The 22,299-nt window shown below is 42.1% G+C and overlaps 2 protein-coding genes, 1 long non-coding RNA gene and 3 other non-coding genes across 11 annotated transcripts in view; 5 read left to right on the top strand and 1 right to left on the bottom strand.

The window, feature by feature from the left end:
- LOC139609721 (ribosome biogenesis protein wdr12) lies at nucleotides 1-11,306 on the top strand. Of its 3 annotated transcripts, XM_071464625.1 has the most exons (20): nucleotides 1-138; nucleotides 652-728; nucleotides 843-895; nucleotides 1,231-1,355; nucleotides 1,436-1,572; nucleotides 1,761-1,825; nucleotides 2,029-2,163; nucleotides 2,546-2,691; nucleotides 2,968-3,094; nucleotides 3,286-3,449; nucleotides 3,742-3,876; nucleotides 4,134-4,195; nucleotides 4,287-4,441; nucleotides 4,541-4,671; nucleotides 8,012-8,083; nucleotides 8,705-8,845; nucleotides 9,283-9,388; nucleotides 9,517-9,649; nucleotides 10,811-10,883; nucleotides 10,982-11,306. In XM_071464625.1, the coding sequence occupies exons 1-20, from the start codon at nucleotides 94-96 to the stop codon at nucleotides 11,057-11,059; spliced, it is 2,160 nt and encodes a 719-aa protein (XP_071320726.1). In that variant the 5' UTR covers nucleotides 1-93; the 3' UTR covers nucleotides 11,060-11,306. The 3 variants fall into 3 exon arrangements, with proteins under 3 accessions (XP_071320726.1, XP_071320724.1, XP_071320725.1); XM_071464623.1 differs by lacking the exons at nucleotides 8,012-8,083; nucleotides 8,705-8,845; nucleotides 9,283-9,388; ... (1 more) ...; nucleotides 10,811-10,883; nucleotides 10,982-11,306 and adding an exon at nucleotides 4,769-5,277; XM_071464624.1 differs by lacking the exons at nucleotides 1-138; nucleotides 652-728; nucleotides 843-895; ... (9 more) ...; nucleotides 4,287-4,441; nucleotides 4,541-4,671 and adding exons at nucleotides 6,306-6,535; nucleotides 6,767-6,861; nucleotides 6,998-7,092; ... (2 more) ...; nucleotides 7,608-7,762; nucleotides 7,862-7,907 and having other exon boundaries at nucleotides 7,998-8,083.
- Nucleotides 931-1,019, top strand: LOC139610458 (small nucleolar RNA SNORD70). Its single transcript, XR_011685768.1, has one exon. It is a non-coding gene; the product is annotated as a small nucleolar RNA SNORD70 (small nucleolar RNA).
- Nucleotides 2,773-2,856, top strand: LOC139610459 (small nucleolar RNA SNORD11B). Its single transcript, XR_011685769.1, has one exon. It is a non-coding gene; the product is annotated as a small nucleolar RNA SNORD11B (small nucleolar RNA).
- LOC139610461 (small nucleolar RNA SNORD11B) lies at nucleotides 3,129-3,212 on the top strand. The gene has a single exon (XR_011685771.1). It is a non-coding gene; the product is annotated as a small nucleolar RNA SNORD11B (small nucleolar RNA).
- LOC139609726 (uncharacterized) lies at nucleotides 11,125-17,404 on the bottom strand. Its single transcript, XR_011685336.1, has 5 exons — nucleotides 15,945-17,404; nucleotides 15,643-15,853; nucleotides 14,026-14,290; nucleotides 12,619-12,790; nucleotides 11,125-11,262 (listed from the first exon to the last, which is right to left on the bottom strand). It is a non-coding gene; the product is annotated as an uncharacterized lncRNA (long non-coding RNA).
- The window catches only part of ical1 (islet cell autoantigen 1-like), a 16,854-nt gene continuing 6,007 nt past the window's right edge, over nucleotides 11,453-22,299 (top strand). The window contains exons 1-13 of one of the 4 annotated variants that reach the window (XM_071464619.1): nucleotides 11,453-11,749; nucleotides 12,718-12,801; nucleotides 13,513-13,540; nucleotides 13,699-13,873; nucleotides 17,430-17,502; nucleotides 18,908-19,031; nucleotides 19,201-19,399; nucleotides 19,500-19,625; nucleotides 20,420-20,518; nucleotides 20,636-20,721; nucleotides 21,096-21,145; nucleotides 21,410-21,454; nucleotides 21,623-21,856. In XM_071464619.1, coding sequence (XP_071320720.1) covers nucleotides 13,530-13,540; nucleotides 13,699-13,873; nucleotides 17,430-17,502; nucleotides 18,908-19,031; nucleotides 19,201-19,399; nucleotides 19,500-19,625; nucleotides 20,420-20,518; nucleotides 20,636-20,721; nucleotides 21,096-21,145; nucleotides 21,410-21,454; nucleotides 21,623-21,856 — 1,222 coding nt within the window. In that variant the 5' untranslated portion in view covers nucleotides 11,453-11,749; nucleotides 12,718-12,801; nucleotides 13,513-13,529. Of the gene's footprint in view, nucleotides 11,750-12,678; nucleotides 12,802-13,512; nucleotides 13,541-13,698; nucleotides 13,874-17,429; nucleotides 17,503-18,907; nucleotides 19,032-19,200; nucleotides 19,400-19,499; nucleotides 19,626-20,419; nucleotides 20,519-20,635; nucleotides 20,722-21,095; nucleotides 21,194-21,409; nucleotides 21,455-21,622; nucleotides 21,857-22,299 lie in introns of those variants that run through there. The other 3 variants (XM_071464618.1, XM_071464620.1, XM_071464622.1) reach the window with 3 other exon arrangements.

Here is a 22,299-nt window from a genome sequence, read left to right on the forward strand (position 1 = left end):
AGACAGAGAAGGAGCGGCAGCGTGGGGAAGACGTGAGGGCTTCCCAGGGTAGAGACACTTTAAACTTTATAAAACAACCGAGCCGCTGCAAAAATGCTCGTGTTATTTGAGACCGCCGCCGGTTATGCGATATTCAAGGTATGTATTCAGTTTTTTTTTTTGTTTTTGTTTCCCTGCCAACCGAAAATTAGATTTTACAGCAGTCGCTACCTGAGCTAGCTTGGCTTAGCCTCGATGCTAGTCACGAACGGCTCATGTCGGTTCAGTTCTACGAAACACTGCTGACAGTGCGCAAAATGAAAACACAGTCCTTTAATTAGTATTCAAGTGCGTCAATGTGCAAATATAAGTTGTCTTCCGGTGTACGAGTGTTTTTGCCGAGGCATAGGTTAACGTTAAGTTAGCAGTCTGAAGGCCTTGTTACCACGTGTGCACCGTGGGGGTAACTTTGACTGCGCTTTAGGTAGCTCGGTGATCGCATGCGTCGTGGAAATGATTTACAAAAAACAAACAAAGAAGAAATCGTGAGATTGTTATCTACTAGAGTTAAGACATTTATCTACTATCGTTGTTTTTGTGCATACGGTCAGTGCTGATCAGACCTTTTTGTAATGCATGCAAACTAACTTGAAGTGTTTTGTTATATTCAAGGTCCTCGATGAATCCAAGCTGCAACAGGTCGACAGCCTGTACAAGGAGTTTGAAACGCCTGAAAAGGCAAACAAAATGTGAGTGTTTATGAGGCATTTGACCGCTCAGAGGAGCTGATACATCATGTGCAACCCATGAGTTGCTGCTGACGGTTAATGTAGTTAATAATGTGTCATTTTTCCCTGAACCAGTGTGAAGCTGAAGCACTTTGAGAAGTTTCAGGACACAACAGAGGCCTTAGCAGGTAATGACATGTCTTTTTACAGAAAGGAACACCTAAGATTTGTGGTCTGTGATGTGTTTCTGTGTCTGATTTAAAACATGAGGCATTTCACAGTATTCGTCACTACCACTGAGACCACATTGTTTCATATCGGCAGGTAGTTTAGATGAAGAAAGGTAGTTGGCACTTTTTAACTTTGCAGTGACAGAAAATAAAACTTTTTAAACAGAATCAGATTGTATATTTTTTACAATTCCCCTTATGCAAATTAGGTTGACAGTTGTCTGGTGATATGCATTAGGCTATGTAGGTGTTACAGTTTATGTGATGCAGTGTTCTTAACCTCTGCCCCTCAGCTGCCACTGCCCTTGTTGAGGGAAAAATTGGTAAGAGTTTAAAGAAAGTGTTGAAGAAGGTCGTCGCAAAGGAGGCTCATGAGCAGCTGGCTATCAGCGATGCAAAACTTGGTGGAGTTATCAAAGTAAGTGGCCTCTATGATAAACATTCACCAACTAAGCATTATTTGCAAGAGTTGTGTCCCTAACAATCTCTGCTTTCAAGGACAAACTGGACCTGAGCTGTGTCCACAGTCCTGCTGTGGCTGAACTGATGAGATGCATCAGGAGCCAGATGGAGAGTCTCATCACTGGACTTCCACCCAAGGAGATCAGTGCCATGTCTTTGGGTTTAGCTCACAGGTGGGTACATATACAGTGTTACGTGAACACGACTGCTGCCTGTGATTACACTTGCTGTCTGAATCTTCCCTGTAGATTTTTCTCAGCATTCGTCACTACCACTGAGGCAGCAGTCTCCCACCCTTAATGCAGGACAACTGTTAGTGAGCAAAGTAACTCACCAATGTCTGTTTTTTCTGTTTCTCCAGTTTATCGCGCTACAAGCTGAAGTTCAGTCCAGACAAAGTGGACACAATGATTGTTCAGGCCATTTGTAAGTTTTTTTTTCTCCCTATTTATAATGTGTGAAGAATAGTGAATATAAGATTATATTAGCATCTAGTATTTACGCAGTCAAGTCACAACTGTTTCCCTTATGGTGATGAATAAGTCTGCTGTTGTGTATGTGAATATGTAGTTTGACTTTGAATAAAGTTATGTAAAAAAAAAAAAAAACAAATGTTCCTGTCTCTTTAGCTCTCCTGGACGACCTGGATAAGGAGCTCAACAACTACATTATGCGCTGCAGAGAGTGGTACGGCTGGCACTTCCCTGAGCTCGGAAAAATCGTCACAGACAACTTGGCTTACTGCAAAACTGTCCGCAAGATTGGTAAAAAAAAAAAAATGAATCTGCACATTAAAGTTTAAAGGGGCACCCAGTTGACTTAGTGTTGCACTTAAATAAAATGTCTCCTGTCTGGTAAACACCCTCATCTATCAAACTGTGCAAGTTTGTGATGCATGTTTAAACCTAAGCTTCGATAACCCTGATGACATCACTATGACATCATCAGGGTAATTTCTCCTGGATCAGCAAAAGACTATACAACAGTATTTTATTGGCTGATTGGCATGTCTCCTGATGAGTAACATGAACTTCATGTGTGAAATTGGTGGAGTGGCCCTTTAAATTTTATAAAATGCTCCTCAGAGCAGTTACATATATAAAAGTGAATTCCTGATTAGCTAAAAGTGTCTCTGTGCGTCTGCAGGTGATCGCACAAACGTGGCCACCTCTGATCTGTCGGAGACTCTCCCCGAGGAAGTCGAGGCTGAGGTGAAACTGGCCGCTGAGATCTCCATGGGAACGGAGGTGTCGGAGCAGGACATCGGCAACATCAGGCACCTGTGTGATCAGGTATTTTATTTATTTTTTTATCATTAAATGTTAAGATCAGAATGTACTCGCTCATTGCATTTCACCATTGGAGAGCTGAAGTGACAGTGGTGATGATGACGACATTTGTCTTTGCCCTGAAACAATCGATGTGGGTTTTCAGTCACTACCTCATCTGAACAGTCACATGCCATGACCCCTCCTCTAAACTACAGCACTGATCTAAGATAAATCGACGACTTATTATCTGCTGGCGGTTGGATTACGAAGTGTACCTCCCTTTTTTTTCCTCCACAGGTGATTGAGATTTCAGAATACCGCGCTCAGCTGTACGACTACCTGAAGAACCGAATGATGGCGATCGCCCCCAACCTGACAGTCATGGTGGGCGAGCTGGTCGGCGCCCGTCTCATCTCCCACGCCGGTAAGTCACGAAGAAGTGACCTGCGCGAAAGCCAACCAAGCAGTGATGATGACGACATTACGTCACTTTCCTGAGAACAACTGATGGTTTTTAAGTCACTACCTCATCTGAGCTTGTATTAGAAGTTCTCAATGGGCAGGTGCTGGTGAGAACGTCGGGTTTACATGTCCTCCTTTTACTCCTTCGCTAAGGTTCTCTCCTGAATCTGGCAAAGCATCCGGCCTCCACGGTGCAGATCCTCGGTGCAGAAAAGGCTCTGTTCAGAGCCCTGAAGACCCGCAAAGACACACCCAAGTATGGTCTCATATACCACGCCTCCCTAGTGGGCCAGACCACTGCCAAGAACAAGGGCAAGGTGAGTTTAAAGGATGACCATCTCACAATGTCTGCAAACCAGCCAGTAGGAATACAGCATGAAACGAAGCACTGATCAGCCACCACAGCAGATAGACGATGCACATTTAATTCTCATATACTTACTTGATTGAGTAGGTGTCATCATGGCGCAGTCTACAAACATCACACTAGATCCATGTCGCAGAGCGTGGCTTAAGATCTCTGAACTCTCAGTCTGTAGACACCTTCAGTGATTTGCGAGTCCAGTCTGATGGTTAGAAAGTAAACGCGGGCCTTTGTTTTCGGACCAGATCTCCAGAATGCTGGCAGCCAAAGCAGCCCTGGCGATTCGCTATGACGCCCTGGGAGAGGACACGAACGCAGAGATGGGAGCAGAGAACCGTGCCAAGCTGGAGGCCAGGCTGCGGCAGCTGGAAGAGAAGGGAGTAAGTACAACACCAAAAAGATGTTTACCATTTCAGGATCATAACTAATGTTCTAAATTGTACTTAAAGGATGCGATATCTGTCTTGTTTACAAATCTCATTCAAAGACACTAGTGTTTTAGTCTATTTACTCTCAGACCAAATCCATTGGTTCTTTAGCTTTTAAAAACTTTAATGTCGTCCTGGTAAAAGAAATCAGTGTTTATATCTACTTTTCTTTCTGCTGGTCTGATCTCGTTCCCTCCACGTCTTTTCAGATCCGGAGAATCAGTGGAACAGGCAAAGCAATGGCGAAGGCAGACAAATACCAGCACACGAGGTGAATAGTCACAAATGGCTCCTCTCCAAAGTTTCTACATTTCCATAAGTAAATATGAAAGAAGTTAAATGCCGATGGTTTTCCTCCACAGCGAAGTAAGAATGTACGATCCCTCTGGCGATTCCACCATTCCCTCCACCTCGAAGAAAAGGAAGTTTGAGGAGGTGGAGGAAGAGGAGGAGGCTGAAGAGCCTGTAACGCCTGTGGTCAAATCAAAAAAGGCCAAAAAGGAACTAGTAGCAGAAGGTGGGTGAGAACCTGATGCTTTGTCTTATTTATCTGCACCAGGGCCTCATGATGTTCAAGGTGTTTAGTCTCCATGTTCATTTTTTTAAATTTTTTTAGAGGAAGAAGCTGAAACATCAGCAGCAGCAGAGGAGACTCCCAAGAAAAAGAAGAAGAAGAAGAAGGACAAGAAAGCAGACGAGGAAACTGAGGAACCAAAGGAGGAAGAGGAGGAGGTAGCAGTAACAGAGGTGAACATAGTTTTAAGATGATTCACAGGTGTTTTGAGAAGTTTTCCCCTTTATTTTATTTTATTTTGTTAACCGTTCTCGTTTCTTCTCTCTCCAGTCAACAGAAAAGAAGAAAAAGAAGAAGAAAAAGAAGGTGAAGGAGGAGGAAGAAGATGACGACTGAAAGGAGTAGAGTGTGTGTGTGTATATATTTTCTGTTAGTTTTTATGCCATTTTAGTTTCATGTTATGAATTTACTAATAATAAGGGCAATACTGTATTGTCTGTTTGACACCAGAAAAAGACGTCATTTTTCAGAGAAAAATTATAATTGTCACCTTTTTATAACTGAGTGAGGTGTGGTTTTAAATCCCACCCTTCATAAAAAGAATGACAAATCTTTTTTTTTTTTTTTTTTGTTAAGATGATTAATAAGTTTGTAACCTGTTATCCTCTTTTGACAGATTTTATGTTGATTTTTATTTGTTAACGCATCTGTATCAGACATGTATCACATTCAGCGCAGAGCAACGAGTTGATGACATTTCCCAGTTGTCTTGTGACAAATCTCTTTATTGTCAAAGACTGTGACCGTCTGCCCCAGTGAAATAAACATTTTTGCTGTTATGTTATGGTTTGCTTGAATACACTGCAGCGGAGTAGATGTAAAAATGAATTTTATCATCAAATCTTAAGTGAAAAAAATAGTTTTAATCATTTTTTTTGCACTGTATGGAATAATTAATCAGTTTTTTTTCCTGCTACAATATACATTTAAAGGCAGAATAACTTTGGAAAGAGGCAATAACATGAACTCCCTGTCACAAATAGTAAATGCACCTTAACTTAGTTCAATACGGTGATTTTGCAATTACAGGTTGACAATGTTAGGAAAGGTAAGATCTACAAAATGCTTGGAGAATGGAATCAAAAGCAAGAACAGAGGCTCAAAAGGCAATAAAAGCAGATGTACTGTATATATACTGTTGCACTACAGCATTAATAACATTGAACTGGTTTTGTGTGACGTGTAGCTTATATTGGCTAACGTCAGCAAACAATGTGTAACTTACTGTGATCAGTTTGCTGACCTACTACGTCAAACATCTGGAGCTATGCACTTTTCAAGCGCTAATCGTAGGTTTAACATATATATTATATATAATATACACAACCACAAAACTGAATCTATGTTCATGTCGTGACTTGTTATGTATCGTGAAAATCTTCGACCTCAAGAAAAGATACTAAATGCAGGGGATCCCATCCTGTGGGCTGCGATGGTATTGCAAGTGGGCCAATAAATCATTTCCAGAAACTGCAATTTTTATGAACTCCTGAAACAGTCGGAAAAGGTTGGAAACCGCTGTAGTATTGGTTTAGAAATGTCAAAACTTATCATTAAAATCTTGTTTGGTCACCACACCCTTTGGTTAACTCGGCAGAAAATGATTTTGATTAGATTACACCACCAGATCTTCTCCATGCCAGATAATGAGGCCAGGTTTCAGACTGTGGAAACTATAGCACAAGCTAGAAACATGAGCCTCTGTGTTCTTATTGGTTCATTTTAAGAGATTAAGTTCCCGTGGTGAATAAGAGAGAGGGGGAAAAAAGCACCAAAGCTAAAAATCCAACTGTTCACATCGCCAGGCATTACTAGAGGAGCACCGATCACCGATCGACTCGATCTGCGTTCGACTGCAGCGCCTCGCTTAGTACCACATGGCGTGACTGCACCACACACAGTTGTGGTGCGAAGAAACAGAGTTAAGCAGCCTCCATTATTACAGCCGGTGGTCTAAAAGAGAAACACGAGGACGTAACACAAGAACGCGAGAACAATGTCGCAGTTACAGGCGAGGTTCTTCACCGAGAACAGGAGGTGAGCTCTGAAGCCCTTTAACGAACCAAAGCTAATGGCTAGCAGGCTGGCTAACTAGCTGTGACTTACAGTAAACAGTAGCGTTGTGATGAGTGATTACTCTGCTTCTTACAAACGCATGTGTACTGGGAAATGTGGTTCTCCTATCCTGTTATCAAAGATATATATATATTTACATTCTGTGTTATACCTTTACCAAAAACATTAACTGTTGTTTCAATATCTTTGCAGGTATGTTATAGATGATGTTCCATTCTCCATCCCAGCTGGCTCTGAAGTGGAGGACCTCAGCAATGTCATCAACCAGCTACTGTTGGCTAAAGATGGTAAAATATACTCTAGTTTAAAAACCACCTACATATGTAGTTTCTGTTGTTCCAGCTGTGTCTGCTGAGTCAAGATGATATCAGATGAATCTCAAAATCTCAATGCTTATTTGTATTTGTTTTCTTATTTCCACAGCATCCCACAGTAAAGTGGACTTCGACTTCCTGGTCAGGGGTCAGTTCCTGCGAACGTCGCTGTCCTTTCACATGGAGACAGAAGGCATATCGACGGTATGACCAGCCCCGGTGGATATGCTACGTGCTCGGTTCAGTGTCGTAACCCAAATGTACAAACGGCGGCATAACAGCTCAAGTGCGTCTGTCCATGTTTCAGGAAGAAGTGGTGGAGATCGAGTACGTGGAGCGAATCACAGCCCCAGAGCCAGAGGAGTGTATGATGCACGATGACTGGATTAGCGCTGTAGATGCAGATGCTGAATGGTAAAAAGACGGAGATCACTGTCAACCTCACAGCAGCACGAAGGGGGGATATTTTTAAGTTTAGTGTGGTAAGTTTGTTGTGGTTCTGTATTTTTTGTGCAGGATCCTAACAGGGTCATATGACAAGACAGCCAGGATCTGGTCTGTGGAGGGCAAGGCGGTGATGACGGTGGCGGGACACACCGACGTAGTCAAAGATGTTGCCTGGGTTAAAAGAGGTGAGCAGGACAGAATGGTGGACATTGACTCTGTTGATAATAATCACAACCTTTCTAAAAACTTCTCTGTGGGTGTTCTCTTTGCAGATGGTCTGACTTCTCTGCTTCTGACGGCCTCTCTGGACCAAACCATCCTGATGTGGGAGTGGAACTCTGAGAGGAACAAGGTGAAAGCCAGACACTGCTGTCGGGGACACGTGGGGAGCGTTGACACTGTTGCCACAGACCCCACCGGCTCAAAGGTAAAGTTGGAGCGGATATATAAAAAAAAAAAAATTAAAAAAGTCGGCCAAGAACAAGCTTTAAATTATAAGTCTAATGTTTCTGTTGCTCCATTTCAGTTCTGCAGTGGCTCCTGGGACAAAATGTTGAAAATCTGGTCAGCGGGTACGTGCCCAGAATGATCGAATGACTCTTGACTGTTACTGAGCAAAAAGCAAATCTTTGTCAAGTGACAACCTTTTCCTCTGCTGTCAGTGCCCACGGATGAGGCAGACGAGGTTGAAGAACCTGCTGACAGACCGAGGAAGAAACAGAAGACTCAACAGCTGGGCCTGACCAGGGTGAGTGCAGAGTCAGACTACTGTCTGATAAGAAGTGATGTGTTAAAGGTCCCATATTATACACTTTCCTGGTGTTTCATTTGAAGTGTTGATATCCATACGAAGATATATTTGTGGTTTTAAGAAACAAACACCATCTCAATGTAGTTTTACATCTCCTCTTTCTAGTAATAACAGGTCAGTGAGCCAATCAGAAGAGAGGCTCTGAGCCTCTCTCCCGATCGGCTGACTGTATTCTGAGTGATTTAAATAGAAATATAGCAGATTTCAGGTAAACACTCAGAGACACCGAATCCTCCAAGATTGGATGGTGGGTCCAGGTGGGCTGGGCTTAGGGCATGGCTGAGAGCGGTGACTGCTTTGTTGTGACATCACAAAGTTACAGAGGTCCTGACAGCTCGTTTTAAGGCTCAGTTTCTGAACACACGCTGTGTGCATTTCTCTGTGGACTGAGTGTTTTGGTGCTTTCACAGTATTAATATAGAACCTGGACCTGCTTTATAATCAAAAAACAAATGGACATCTCACTTTATACAGTATGGGACTTTTAAAGTCAACACACTGAATGGCACATGTGAAGAGATGTCAAAATGAGGTTACAATGTTCTCACACTGACTCAGACTCCCCTGATGACGTTGTCGGGACACAATGAGGCAGTGTCCTCTGTCCTCTGGTGTGACAGTGAAGAAGTCTGCAGTGCATCCTGGGACCACACCATCCGTGTGTGGGATGTTGAGACCGGAGGAATGAAGACTACATTGGTGAGACTGTGAAAGAAACAGTGACAACACATTGTAGAGGGTCAAACTGAAACGCCACTGATTCAAAGTAAATGATTTTTCTCATTCCATGGTTATATGAGCGTGAAATGAACAAAAACGGGTCATATCAGTCACTATTAGTTATTACCAGGAGTGTAATGTTTTTCTCTCTGGTATATCAATACCACACTATGTTTAGTGTATATATATATGTGTTTTTAGGCAACATAATTTAACATTCAACATACCTTTAACATAACTTAAAGTTTAAACTGCTGTTTTTGAGACTGACTGTATCCTCCTTATTTAATAGATGCAGTGATTGTCACAGCTATTTTTACAAATGCATTAGCGAAGATGTTAGACACCTGGAAACATTTTGATGCCCTTTATCTGGTATTTTCTGTAATAAGCTGACATTTTTGTCCTTTCCGCAGACGGGCAGTAAAGTGTTTAACTGCATTTCCTACTCCCCTCTGTGTCGACGACTGGCCTCAGGCAGCACCGACAGACACATCAGACTGTGGGACCCTCGCACCAAAGGTATGACTCTGCTCCACACGACAGACATCTTAATGTCAAAAATCCTTTTCTCTCTGTCTCATAAGATTATAAAATAACTGCAGTTCTCCCACGATCCACAAGCCCTTTGGTCTCCTCTCTCTCTTCAGATGGGTCGCTAGTGCTGCTGTCTCTAACCTCCCATACTGGCTGGGTCACCGCGGTGAAGTGGGCGCCTTCGCATGAGCACCAGCTGGTCTCCGGTTCCCTTGACAACCTTGTCAAACTGTGGGACACCAGAAGGTCTGTGCAGCACCTTATTCACAGTTGACTTTGTTGAATTTGTGTTTTAATCAGTAGTCAGAAACATATTCCCTTTGGAACTTAAAGGACACGGTTTTGATAATCTATATATATTTTTAATTGTCAACAAATTCCCTGAAAAGATCCAAACTAACAACATATACTACATACCCTATATATATTGTTCAATTAAAAAAAAAAAACAAAACTCCTTAAACAGCTGGTCACTGTAGTTTTTATCAAACATTACTCGAGTAGGAAGAAATTGTGCATGTGTTTGGGACTATTTTCTGTGGCGGATTAATCCACATTTGATGCCGTACTGAGTACTTGGGGCAGCAGCACTGTGTGTGGGATTGAGTCAAAATAAACTACACTCTTTGTGTCACCCAGAGCAACAGTGTGGCTCACAGTGTCTTTTTAATAGCTTTTGGACAACAAGGGAGCTCTATGGCACAGAGGAGTAGGATATATCAGACACGCAATACTTGTTGGTAGAATTTATCCAGTATTAGTTTGGATTTCATGGAATTTGTTTACAAAAAGAAACTACATCCTTTTTAAAGTGTGTTGATTGGACTATTTTTGTCATATTTTATGGTGCTTCTTATTCTGGACCTCCACTGCAGAAGACAGCTGATGTACTGTCACTTTTTCAAATACACTAAAGGATGGAGTTGGGAAAAATCTCCCATTCTCAAATTAAAACATTAAATTACTCTGGATTAGCTGTGAAACGCGTGATCGCAAAACACGGCTGTTTCGCAGCTCATGAAGAGTTGGTTTTTTGGAGATACATGGTTTACTCCATGAACTTCGACCCACACTCCCATTGCCTGTTTTTAATGTGTCTGCCACATCAAGTCAGTTTGGACATTCACTTAATTTTCTGTAGCTAATGAGAGCATAAGCTGGATCATTATCATTATAACGCTGATACAGTGTGAAAGGTCATTTATGCCAGGACATCCTGTTCATTCCACACATCTGAGAATAAACAACTGTCTGGAATGCCTTTGTCTGGAACAAGCTTCCTGTCTTTGTCAGAATAAAACACTGTCTGTTTATAAAACGTAGGAGCCGTTGCAGCATTTTTGGTTCACTTGATCACTATTCCAGTGAATAAATATAACACCATAACGTTGCTGTGTCGTCTTCCAGCTGCAAGGCTCCTCTGTATGACGTGGCGGCCCACGAGGACAAAGTGTTTTGCGTGGACTGGACAGAAAGCGGGGTAAGAAACAACACCAGCTCCACGCGACTCCACACAGACGCGTCAAACGTGAGATCAATGTTTAACTTCCTGTCTCTGTCATCTGTTTCTGTTTTCAGCTGATGTTGAGTGGAGGTGCAGATAACAAGCTGTACACTTACAGATACTCAGCCTGTCAGACAGATGCGGGGGCGTAGGCCAGGAGGTCATCTGGACTGCAGAACCATCACCACAGACATGAGAATGGACAGACGCACAACACCAGTGATGATTAGATAAAGGCAGCAGTGATTCAATATTTTGTACTGTACAAACTTTGCTTGCCTTATCCTTTGCTGTCCTGGTTCTTTTTACTCCCCTCGGTTTTACACATATTTTCATATGGGTTATCTTTGTTTTCCTGTAACAAACAAAAAAAAAACAAATATAAATTAATTTTGTCTCTTGAACTTAATGGTGCATTTGATTGTATTTCATAATTCTCTGTGATATTATGATGGTGGTTCTTAATTGTATAACCATGTGTAAGGCCATTTGAAGATGCAAAACAAAACAACAGCATTTATACTGAATATTGTCTGGAAATGTTTGACACAAAGCACTTCATTAGGAACACCTGTACACCTGCTGATTCAGCTTCAGTTCACGTTTGCATCAAACATCAGAATGAGGAAACAAAAGCTGTCTCGGACTGGTTTCGTGAACGTTACAGTGGGTTCAGTGAACGGCTCAGCATGACTGTGCAGCTGTCTGTGGAAATGATTCGATACAATCGTGTCAACATGGAGCAGAAACTGGAAAAAGGAATGTTTCCAGCATCTTGTGGAGTCCACGTCACGAGGAACTAAGGCTGTTTTGAGAGCAAAGCAAAGCTCTACCCGGTGCAAGTATGGTGCTCCTAATTAAGTGTTTGGTGTGTGTCAGCCATTGCATCTTTTTATGTGTTGTTTTTTTTCTGTCAAGGTAGGATTACTCTTTGATTAAGGAAGTAAGAAATGAGTAACACTCCATGATAATTAATTATTAATACTACTTTGCCATTAAATCGGTAATTGAGGTTGTTTTACATGTCACATTCTGCATTTTCAAGTTATCTTTAATACAAAACCAAAATCTTGCATCAATTAATTAGAGAGATTTGTGATGCTCAACATTTCTTTTTGCTCTGTGTTTTTATCGACATGTTTTGGTTTTATACTGTAAAATACCTGAATACAATTCATTAACCCATATTACAGTTCATAAGTCCACATTTGTCATTTTAAGCAAACAATCCAAAGAACAATGAAAAATAATCACGTATTTAATTCATTATTATATATACTTAAAAAGATAATGTAATTAATTTATGGAAATAATCAAATTAATTAAATCAAATTAATTAATTTTAATTTAATCTAACCTGTTTTACACGTTTACAATGTGTAACTTATGAACTTCCTCATGTTTAAGAACAGCCAAAAAAAAAAAAAAAAAAGTCTATTGTCTTGTGAATAACTAGACTTTTTTCCTCCTCAAACAGGTTTAACCAGAGATGTGATGAAACGAAGAGCTGTCACTCTCTATGGTCAAATCGTACTACCCTATCAAAGTTGGCTGACCAGAGTCTGCTTCATTTATCTCCCCTGTTTTCTTCCGTTCAAACAAATGGAACATACAAAGAGAAATTTAAACTCGTTCTCGGTTTTTAAACCACCTCTCAACTCTGCACGAAGCATAGTTACTGTCATACCAGATTAGGACCAGAGTGGCACACCTTTTCAACAGACGATCTTTGGCGTGACCTTAACAGCAGCGACCCCGTGTGTCCAAACAGCGTCACAGCTACTTTGCATATCCTGTTTCTCTGACTCAGAGGATGGTGATGGCTGTCGGGAAAGGAGGCTAACCGACCTGCGCTGCATAGATGCTCGGACTGTTGGACGAAACTTAAAGCAAGGTAGAGTTAAGATGGATGTTTTAATGACATTTCTTTTTTACAAGAGACGAAATATATCGCTTGAAGTGTTCACAAGACGTTACGCTGGTTCGGCAACGACACCCGCTACTAGCTGAACTGCTGCTAGCACACAAGCTCCTTTACATTTTCTGGCAGCTTGTCCCGGCTGTTACGTTTATTTCACATTTTAAGGCCGTGGCGTTAATTAATACCGCAATACTGATAAATGCGGGAATGTCGCTCTGCTTTTTCTTCCTGCGCCTTCAAGCCAGCGTTTGTTGTAACTGAACACCTGCCCGACAGCCAGCTGGCTCTCAATTCTCTCCGCTCCTCTTAAGTCGCAGGTGTTTGATCCCTGCTCCTACAACTATATTAGATTAGCTTTTTAGCCTTTAGCTCCGATTAGTTTTTGTTCAGCCACAGGTAACCTGTGATAACGGCGCATAACTCGATTATAACTCGCTGGGGGAAACAGCTGTCGGCTCAGTTTTCGTGCTCGGTGATGTCTTGTATCTCTGCAAAATTCAACAGGAAAGCCAGCAGCAGTTCAATTTTTCTGTTCGTTAATCAGTTTTACATCAAATCTTGTCAAGCTAATAAAGCAAAATAGATAATAAAAGAATCCTAATGAGCTTGCACACTATTTCACATTTAAATTATTATATCTTTGGCCATTTATTCTTCCTCTGTTTGTCTTTTTTGTCATAACAGACAAAGGCAAATATCCAATGATGGATGGGTATGTATGAATTTCATATCTAACTACATGACTGCTAACTGCAGCAATACTACAGTTATGATATAAAGCACTGTTGTTATAAGCACAATCACATAGCCAGGTAGAAACTAGGCTGTATCCTTGTAGTGCCACTGACTGGACTGCTGCTGTGGGGCCAGGTTTGCAGGGGACATGCTGGGCGGCAGCAGAGCGCTGCTCGGGGAGGACAGCTCGGTGATGGCTCGCATGCAGAAGAAGTTCTGGAAGACCAAGCAGGTCCTTATCAAAGCCACGGGCAAGAAGGAGGACGAGTATGTGGTGGCGTCAGACGCTGACCTGGACGCCAAGCTTGAGGTAGGAGAGATTATCCCATCTATTCCTCTTATTCCACCAATGTTAATACCAACCTCATTATAATTAACTAGACAGGTAAAATTGAGTCATGTAAATGCTCCATCTGATCTAGGTTTATTGCTGTAAGCAGATGTCATCCTGTAAAGACTCACCGCTACTTCTGCCATATCATTACTGAGCGTTTTCTCCCAGTGATGGCCTTTTCCTAAGCATTATTGTCTTTTCCAGGGAACCATGTGTGGTTTCTCTTCTCTAATTCCAAAAACTACAGGAGCATTACATCCTGCCAAAACCTTTGCTTCAGTTGAAAGCTCGACAGCAAACCAGAAATGGTGCTCAATGAATGCACAGTTCCATTTTCTGTGTGAATTGTTGCTTGTGGAGACCATGCCCCCGTCTCTCCCATGTGTGGTTGGCCTGTATCAAGCAAAAAGAAAATATGTTTGCACATGTAAAAGATTCAAAAGTCTTTTTTTTTAACAAGGGGGGTAATTAAGTAACAGATCATGTTTGAGCAGTTGAGAATGCGAGTAATTAGACAGCTGGTGTGATGAACCAGTACTCACACCTTTCATTTAAATAGAGGGCTAGGGTTGTTCTCGCTGAACTGTGTAGAAATATTCCATTCTAAGTAAAAGTCTTGTATTCAGTCCAGAAGTATTATCAGCAAAATGTACTTAAAGTTTTAAAAATTAAGAGTAGTTGTTCTGCAGTAAAAGTTCTTTTTGACTGATGTGTTATTATTGCTAAGACTGATGCATCAGCGCGTAAGCAGTTAATTTAGTCCAGTGTTTCCCAACCCACAAGCAGTTGTGAAGGAGAAGACATGAAGAAAAAAAAGTTCTGATACACATATTGATATCCATTTATACAACTTCTAAAATGATTTATGATGTATACAATAGGAAAAGCAGAAATTCCCTCATTTGGTGTTTTGATGCTGGTGGTGGAGAGCACTGTCTAACACGTCTGTCGGGTTGAGATCTGGTCACTGCGAAGGCCATAGCGTATGATACACATCATTTTCATACTCATCAAACCATTCATAGACCCCTCACATCCTATAGATGGGGGCATTGTCATCCTGTGTCTCCTGACTGTATATACACAATAGAAATAATGAATACAGTTTTGATAACTACAGTAGTTGTGTAAATGTACTTAGTTACATTGAGAAGGTCAGTACAAACTCATGTTGAGCAGACTTGGTTTATTTAAGATTGTAGCGGAGATCTTAAGGTGCCAAATATGGAGAAAAGGTGTCAACTATGATGCAAAAGACATATAGGAAATTTCCTTGGGAGAAAATCTCACTCAGTTTAAACGTCAGTAAATTAATATGATCCTGTATGTTACTTGTATATTTGATGTGCTTTCCAAGCTTATCGAGGAAAAAAGGGGAAAACTGGGTATGAATGTTGTGACAAAACTGCTTTAGTTACAGAGAATAGCTGAGCTATAATGGGATTCACCATTTTTCAGCGCTCAGTCTTTGAGTTATACACCCTGGCTTCAGCCGTCCATTCCTGCAGTATGTGCTTCTAAAAATAAAATGAAGCTTGTGGGAAGTTTTGGAAAGGTGCACACATTGTATAGTTAGTACAAAGAAACTCAGCATTTACACTGCGTCCATTGTTTGCAGAGCTGTTTTCTTGCTGTGTAGTTTAAACAGTTCTAATTATACGTGAGGTGTCTCACACCACATCGCAAGTGTGAACATTATGTGAGCAGGGCACAGTGAGTCCCTCTGCCTCTGTGTCATTCCTCACCTGTGCAACAAATTAGAGCGGACAGTTTGGATTGGCTGAATCCCGGCTGGTGTTTAGTTGTGACAGGGCTGTCTGGCTGTGTGGTCCTGTGAGGCGGTGACGTGGTGGAGTTTCACTGGGCTGCTAGAGATGCACTGTGAGGCTGTTGTTTGCTCTGGAACAAGATCAGGCCTCTCTGTCCTCCTGCTCTCATTATCCCTTGACTCTGCCCCTGTGAGACACACACAGAATGAGAAAATAGAGGAATGTGTTGAAGGGCAAAAAAAAAAAAAAAAAAATTGCAAGTCAGGACTCCCACCTACAGAGACAGATTTTAGAAGAGCAGCTCTGTCTTGTTGCATTTTTGCTTTTTCGCTGTCTCTCTCACAAACTTCATCTCAACTTTGAGCCGTCTGTGATCCAGCAGAGCTCTGAAATCACCAGGACAGATTAGATTTGGAGCCGGCTCTGGACGGCAGCCTTACAGCTGACCTGATGTTTATCTGCTTCTTATCACAGCGTTGCCTCGGTGCGTTTTCAGATTTCATCCCAGCTGCTTTTATTTTGAAACCTGTGGGTTTCTTGAATGAGACATCAGATTATATTTAGTCAGTATCATTGTCTTTTTCTTTGGATGATGCAGTGAACTTTGACAATGACACAGGACATCACCATGAGATAGACAGAAGTAAAAGTAGCGATGGGTGCACAAACATGAAATTGATGAAATGATTGTTCCCCTTTTCGCTGGGGTCCTCCAGGAACTCCCTCAAGGACCCCTGGGGCTCCCTGGACCACACTTTGAGAACCACTGCTGACAGTGACAGGTGTTTGGCCTCTGCTGAGGCAGGCGGACTGAAGGTAGTGACTGTTTATTCTAGAGTTAATCAGTAACATCATCTCCACCCTCTGCTCTCTCACAGTCTTAATCCTGCCTGGACGCAGGTAGAAAAAGCAAGGAGCACTTCTTTACATGACAAAGTAGTAGTAGTTGCTTTGTCATTAGCTTAGCTGTAGTTGAAGGTTTAAAACTGTGTTGTCTGAAGGAAATTCATAAAGGGGAACATCATTCTGTTCACATGTGTTGGGGAGTGCTACTGTATATGTGAAAAACACTGTGTAAAGCCTTTTGTATGTCCAAAGCTGTGTGAAGTGTGATGTGATGTCCCTTGAGTGAGCACCGTTTGGGGTTTTGGCTTGTGAAGAACTCAGTCCAGCATATTGAGAAGTCTCATAGGATAAAAGTTTAAAGGTCCCATATTTTACACTTTTCCTGCATTTTATTTGAAGTGTTGATCTCCATCAGAAGATACATTTGTGGTTTTAAGAACCAAAAACCATCTCAGTGTAGTTTTACATCTCCTCTCTCAGGTTTCTATCTGGAGCTGTAGTAACAACAGGCTGGTGAGCCAATCAGAAGAGAGGATCTGAGCCTATCTTCTGACTGGCTCACTGTTTTCTGAGTGATCAAATAAAAATAGAGCAGATTTCAGGTAAACACTCCGAGAAACTAAATCCTGGAAGGTTGGATGGTGGGTCTAGATGGACTGGGCTTGGGGCGTGGCTGAGAGTGGTGACTGCTTTGTTGTGACATCACAAAGTTACAAAAGTCCTGACAGCTCATTTTAAGGCTCATATTCTGAATACAGGCTCTGTGCATTTCTCTATGGACTGAGCTCTTTGATACTTTCACAGTATTAATATAGAACCTAGACCTGCTTTATAATCAAAAAACACATGGAAACCTGACTGACTGCCAGGAAGACGTGTGTGTGAAATATTCTCATTCAGCCTGTTTGTGTCTGCAGTTCTTTCGCTCGGTTCAGTCCACATGCACAGAGCTGCTGAAGGTGATCGAGAAGTACCAGCACAGGATTTCACGTGAGTGACAGTCTAAACCTATTACTCATATCTCTTCCATGACTAACAAGAGGAGGCATCATTTTCAGATTCGTCAGGAGACATACAACTAACCATCTTTTCCCAAATAGAAGATGCAGCTTAATGTTTTTTGTTGTTTATGATCATGTTCCTGTTCTTTCAACAGCTGTTTTCCTGATAAGAATGAATTATCTAGTCTCTGGTGTTGTTTTTCAGATGGGGGGGTAAGGGTTAGGGTTGGTTAGAGCTGTAACATAATGAATATAAAGAAACGGCAAACAGCACAAACTAGAATTAAAAGAAAAGCGCAGATACTGAAACTGGAAACAGAATATCTGTATGGTGGCATTTCAATCAGAGGTGGATGATATGAAGATGTACCTCCCCCACCAGCCTGTTTGAGTTTGCTCTGCTCTTTGTGTAAAGTTTGTGCTACTACCACTTGACTGTCAAAAATGGGACATATTAACTCCACTTCTGTTACTTTCTATGTCAAACACTCAGCTTGCCTGCTCACTTGTTTTCACGCTCTCTCAGTTGCATCATATGGTGTTGAGGTGTTACAGCTGACTCAGGCTGCTGGGAGTCCTGTACCATCATTGTAGCTGCTGGTTTATTAGCTATACTGAAGTGGGTGTGTTATTTGTGTTTCATCCTCAACACAAATATGTGCAAACACAATTATTATATATATTATTATTATTACAATTATTATATATATATCACATCTCTCTGTCAAAGTGCTGGGATTAAGAGCCTGGCATGACAACAAGAGGGAGAGGACGATGCCAACAACAGAAAGTGGCTGATGTAAATGATTCAGTGGATACTGACACCTCCAACTCCTGGAGCTTCTTAAAACTCAGTCCCTCACTCACTCCTCCCTACGTATATGGACATAAAGTAGTTTACTCTGTAGTGAGCAGTAAGTGGAGATTTCAGACAGTTACTCATTATTTTACGTCAGTCTTAATTATCAGTCATTAATACTATGCAGTAATTTTACATCGTCCCTGTCAGGTGTAGTGGTGCACATCGGTAGTTTTCCCATCTCTAAAATAAGCACCATTGCATTGTGGGTTAGTGAACAGAATGTATTGTACATGTAATGGACAATACTATAATGGGTAAATTTACACCTGTAGACATTAAGACTGCCAAATAAACATGGAGAACAGTAAATATAGTGCACTATATATATTACTATAGGAAACACTTGTTAAGGTCAGAGGGATTTTACAATCGTCTTAGCTTCACGTTGCTTTTAGGAAATACGTTCATTCCGGAGAGGGATAATTCTTTTCCATTTGTTTGTTTCTTTTTCTTTTTTTTTTTTTTTTTAAAAACATGTTTTGCGGTGTGCTCAGTTGATTTAGTAAAGCCTTGACCTTCCCCTGTAAAACAGGCTTGTCTCAGGAGGAGAACGAGCTCGGCCTGTTTCTGCGCTTCCAGGCTGAACATGATCGCACCAAGGCCGGCAACATGATGGACGCCACCAGCAAGGCCCTGTGCACCTCTGCCAAGCAGAGGTCAGCAGCAGCCCAATGATTATGTGCCAAAGAAATGAACACACAATACATTACAAACTAGAATGGCCAAACAGTTATACACATATCTGTCAGATCCAGGTTATTATCTGGACGTTGTGTTTCTGTATATCATTTTAAAAGTGATTATACTCATCTTTTTTCCCTAAAGGATGGCACTTTGTCCACCGCTGCACCGTTTGCACCAGGAAGTGGAGACATTCCGGCGGCGCGCCATCGCCGACACGCTGCTGACAGTCAGTCGTATGGAGAAGTCCCGCACAGAGTACAGAGGAGCTCTGCTCTGGATGAAGGACATCTCCCAAGAGCTGGACCCAGACACCTACAAGCAACTGGAAAAGTTCCGCAAGGTAGCAGGACGTCCACTTGACTTTAAGACTGTGGTTTGGTTCTCTCTGTCAAAGATCTAATACACTGTTTTGTCTGTTTGTCTTGTCTTTCTGTGGTCAGGTCCAAGCCCAGGTCAGAGGGACGAAGAGCCAGTTCGAGAAGCTGAAGAATGATGTATGTCAGAAGGTGGACATGCTGGGAGCGAGCCGCTGCAACATGCTCTCCCACTCTCTCTGTACCTACCAGGTGCGTGTCTCATTGTGCTAAGCTACACTCACTGACCACTTTATGAGGACCGACCGCACACCTGCCTATTCATGCAGTTATCCAGTCAGCCAATCATGTGGCAGCAGTGCAGTTCATATAAACATGCAGCTACTGGTCTTAGTAAGTGTTCCTAATAAGGTGCTAGGTGAGTGTGTGTTTAAAGGATTAGATTAGCTTAGCGTAAAGACTGGAAATGGGGGGCACTAGCTAGCCTGGCTGTGTCCACAGGTAATAGAATCTACATACTGTCACCTCTAACACCCACTAATTAACATGCAGGACCATCTCCTGACTTCCTGCAGTAACTTCCTGACCATGCAAGCAGCCAAAACTTAAGGATGTCAGTGCGTCTATATATATACACACACACACATATATATATATATATATATATATATATATACACACACACACATATATATATATATATATATATATATATGTATATATATATATATATATATATATATATATATATGTGTGTGTGTGTGTGTGCGTTAGCCCTGTAAAACTATAACTTGCTTCTTAGATAAATAAGATGCAGTGGGAAAATGTAGTGAGACAGACACCTGCAAGGCTTTTGTAATGACGAGATTAAAAGGATATCTGTTCTTGTTACACCATTCAACTCTTCAGTGTTATTAAGACTTACAGAATCTTAACTTTTCAGATTTTGTAATAAACTCTTTATCTGCGGGCTAACTCATGTGCAGTGTCTTTATCTGTCTACCTGCTGGTTTGTGCGTGTGATTCATGCTTGCCTGTCCTGGCAGACCACTCTGCTGCAGTTCTGGGAGAAGACGGCCCACGCCATGTTGGAAATCCACGAGGCCTTCCAAGGACACGTACCATACCAGTTCACCACACTCAAGGTAGCTCAACCTGAAGAGACACGACTGTGCCACAACAGTCACAAGGGGGTTTGATTGTTGTTCATTCATAACAATGTGTCTTTAAATGACATTTACTGGCATTTATCCCTCAAACAGGACCTGCGAGATCCCCTGGAGCAGATCACAGACTCAGAGAAACAAGCAGATAAGAAGGAGAAGGCCCCGCAGAGCAACGCAGACAAGTGAGACCACGCTGAACACACATGTTGACATTTTTTTTTCTTTCAGTAAATAGAGATCGTTTCACGTGACGAGAAAATCTTTTATCATGAATAAATCAACTACAGTCGGATGTGTGCCATTGACACACACATTCTGCCTTACCAGCTGTCTGTTTTCATGGCCTGCCCTGTCATAATTAAAACACACACACACACACTCTCTTGGTTCTGTCCTTTGTGTGTTTTTTAAGTGTTGTTGAATCAAAACTTGTGCTGTGCAGCTCTGAATCAAACAGCGTCTGTGGCTGTGTCACTAAAAATAGCAAAAGCACGTCTCGCCGGCTAGATCTTTTTTTTTCCTCCTCCTCCTCCCTCACTCCTTCTCTCTTCCTCAGTCTGGTGTCCTTGGATGACGACAAGCCGTCGGGAAGTGCCTCTGACGCAGGTATGTACTGCCCCCTGTAGGCTGAAACACACGGATGGATTGTCCACTGTGGAAACAGAGGCAGAGCATTTTATCTGTGCTTAGCAACTCACCTGCAAAATAAATACGCCTGCAAACACCAACACATGAGCAGAGGTGTAAGATACTGCTGCTGCTGCTCGTGTTGCGGGTCTGAATATTTCCTTTATTGTCACATTGTTATTGTCAAATTAAAAAGAAAGACTTTTATTTTGTTGTTTTTGATGTATCTTCCTTCCTTTCCAGATCCTGCTCACACCAGTGATGGACAGGGCCAGGCCAGTGACAATGGTAAGTGTGTGTGTCTGTGTGTGTGTGTTGAGAACCGTCACAGCAGCTGTATTGTTAGGTATTTTCAGTAGCCAGCACTTGTGTAAACAGTTGAAATGTGTACTCTGGGACTGTTGTTGCTGACTGGATACCTGGATACCTGTTGGCTTTATGCTACTTTGATCCCAGTGCACAAAAACACCACCACACCCACCTCAGCCCTGCGCGATCTCAGAGGACTGTCGGCGGGCTCTGATGACGCCCTGATGCTCATGGCCTGTGATCTGCCACAGCCTCAGCTCCCAGCCCCAACAAATGTCCCACTCCAGCCCCAACTCCTGCCTCCTCCTCAGGGTGGAGACCAGAATGAGCCCTGGGGCTTCGGAAGCCTCCAGTCCAGCCTCTCACAGCTGCCTGCCACTGGTAAACCAGCTGACCGTCTGCTTCTTCTTCCACCTTCAAGCTGCCTCACTGGTTCCCGGCTTTCCTTCTTGACTTTTTTGCTTTGATACAGAAACCCCTCTCCTGTTCACCTCTGCTTCCCTTTGCACTTTAGACCTGAATTCTGTCTGCTTCCCTGGTGCAAGAGGCTTTTGTTTCCCTCACCTTTGTCATTTAGGAAAAACAGCTGAGTGTCTGCCTCACGCCTGAGTCTGAGCTTCTGTGATGTTAGAACAGCTTCATGTGACCTGCTGAAAGGAACACTTTGACATATTGGTTTGCAATAGAAGATTGACACCATGTAGCTGTTTCCAGCAGCCCGTTAGCTTAGCATATTGATAGGAATCAGGGAAACAGCCAACCTGGCTCTGTTCAGAGGTAACAAATCCACCTACCAGCACCTTTTAAAGCTCATTAACACGTTA

Source organism: Trachinotus anak, unplaced genomic scaffold (assembly GCF_046630095.1).
Source record: "Trachinotus anak isolate AG129_WGS33_773 ecotype Australia unplaced genomic scaffold, CSIRO_AGI_Tana_v1 ptg000026l, whole genome shotgun sequence".
Classification (NCBI taxonomy): domain Eukaryota; kingdom Metazoa; phylum Chordata; class Actinopteri; order Carangiformes; family Carangidae; genus Trachinotus; species Trachinotus anak.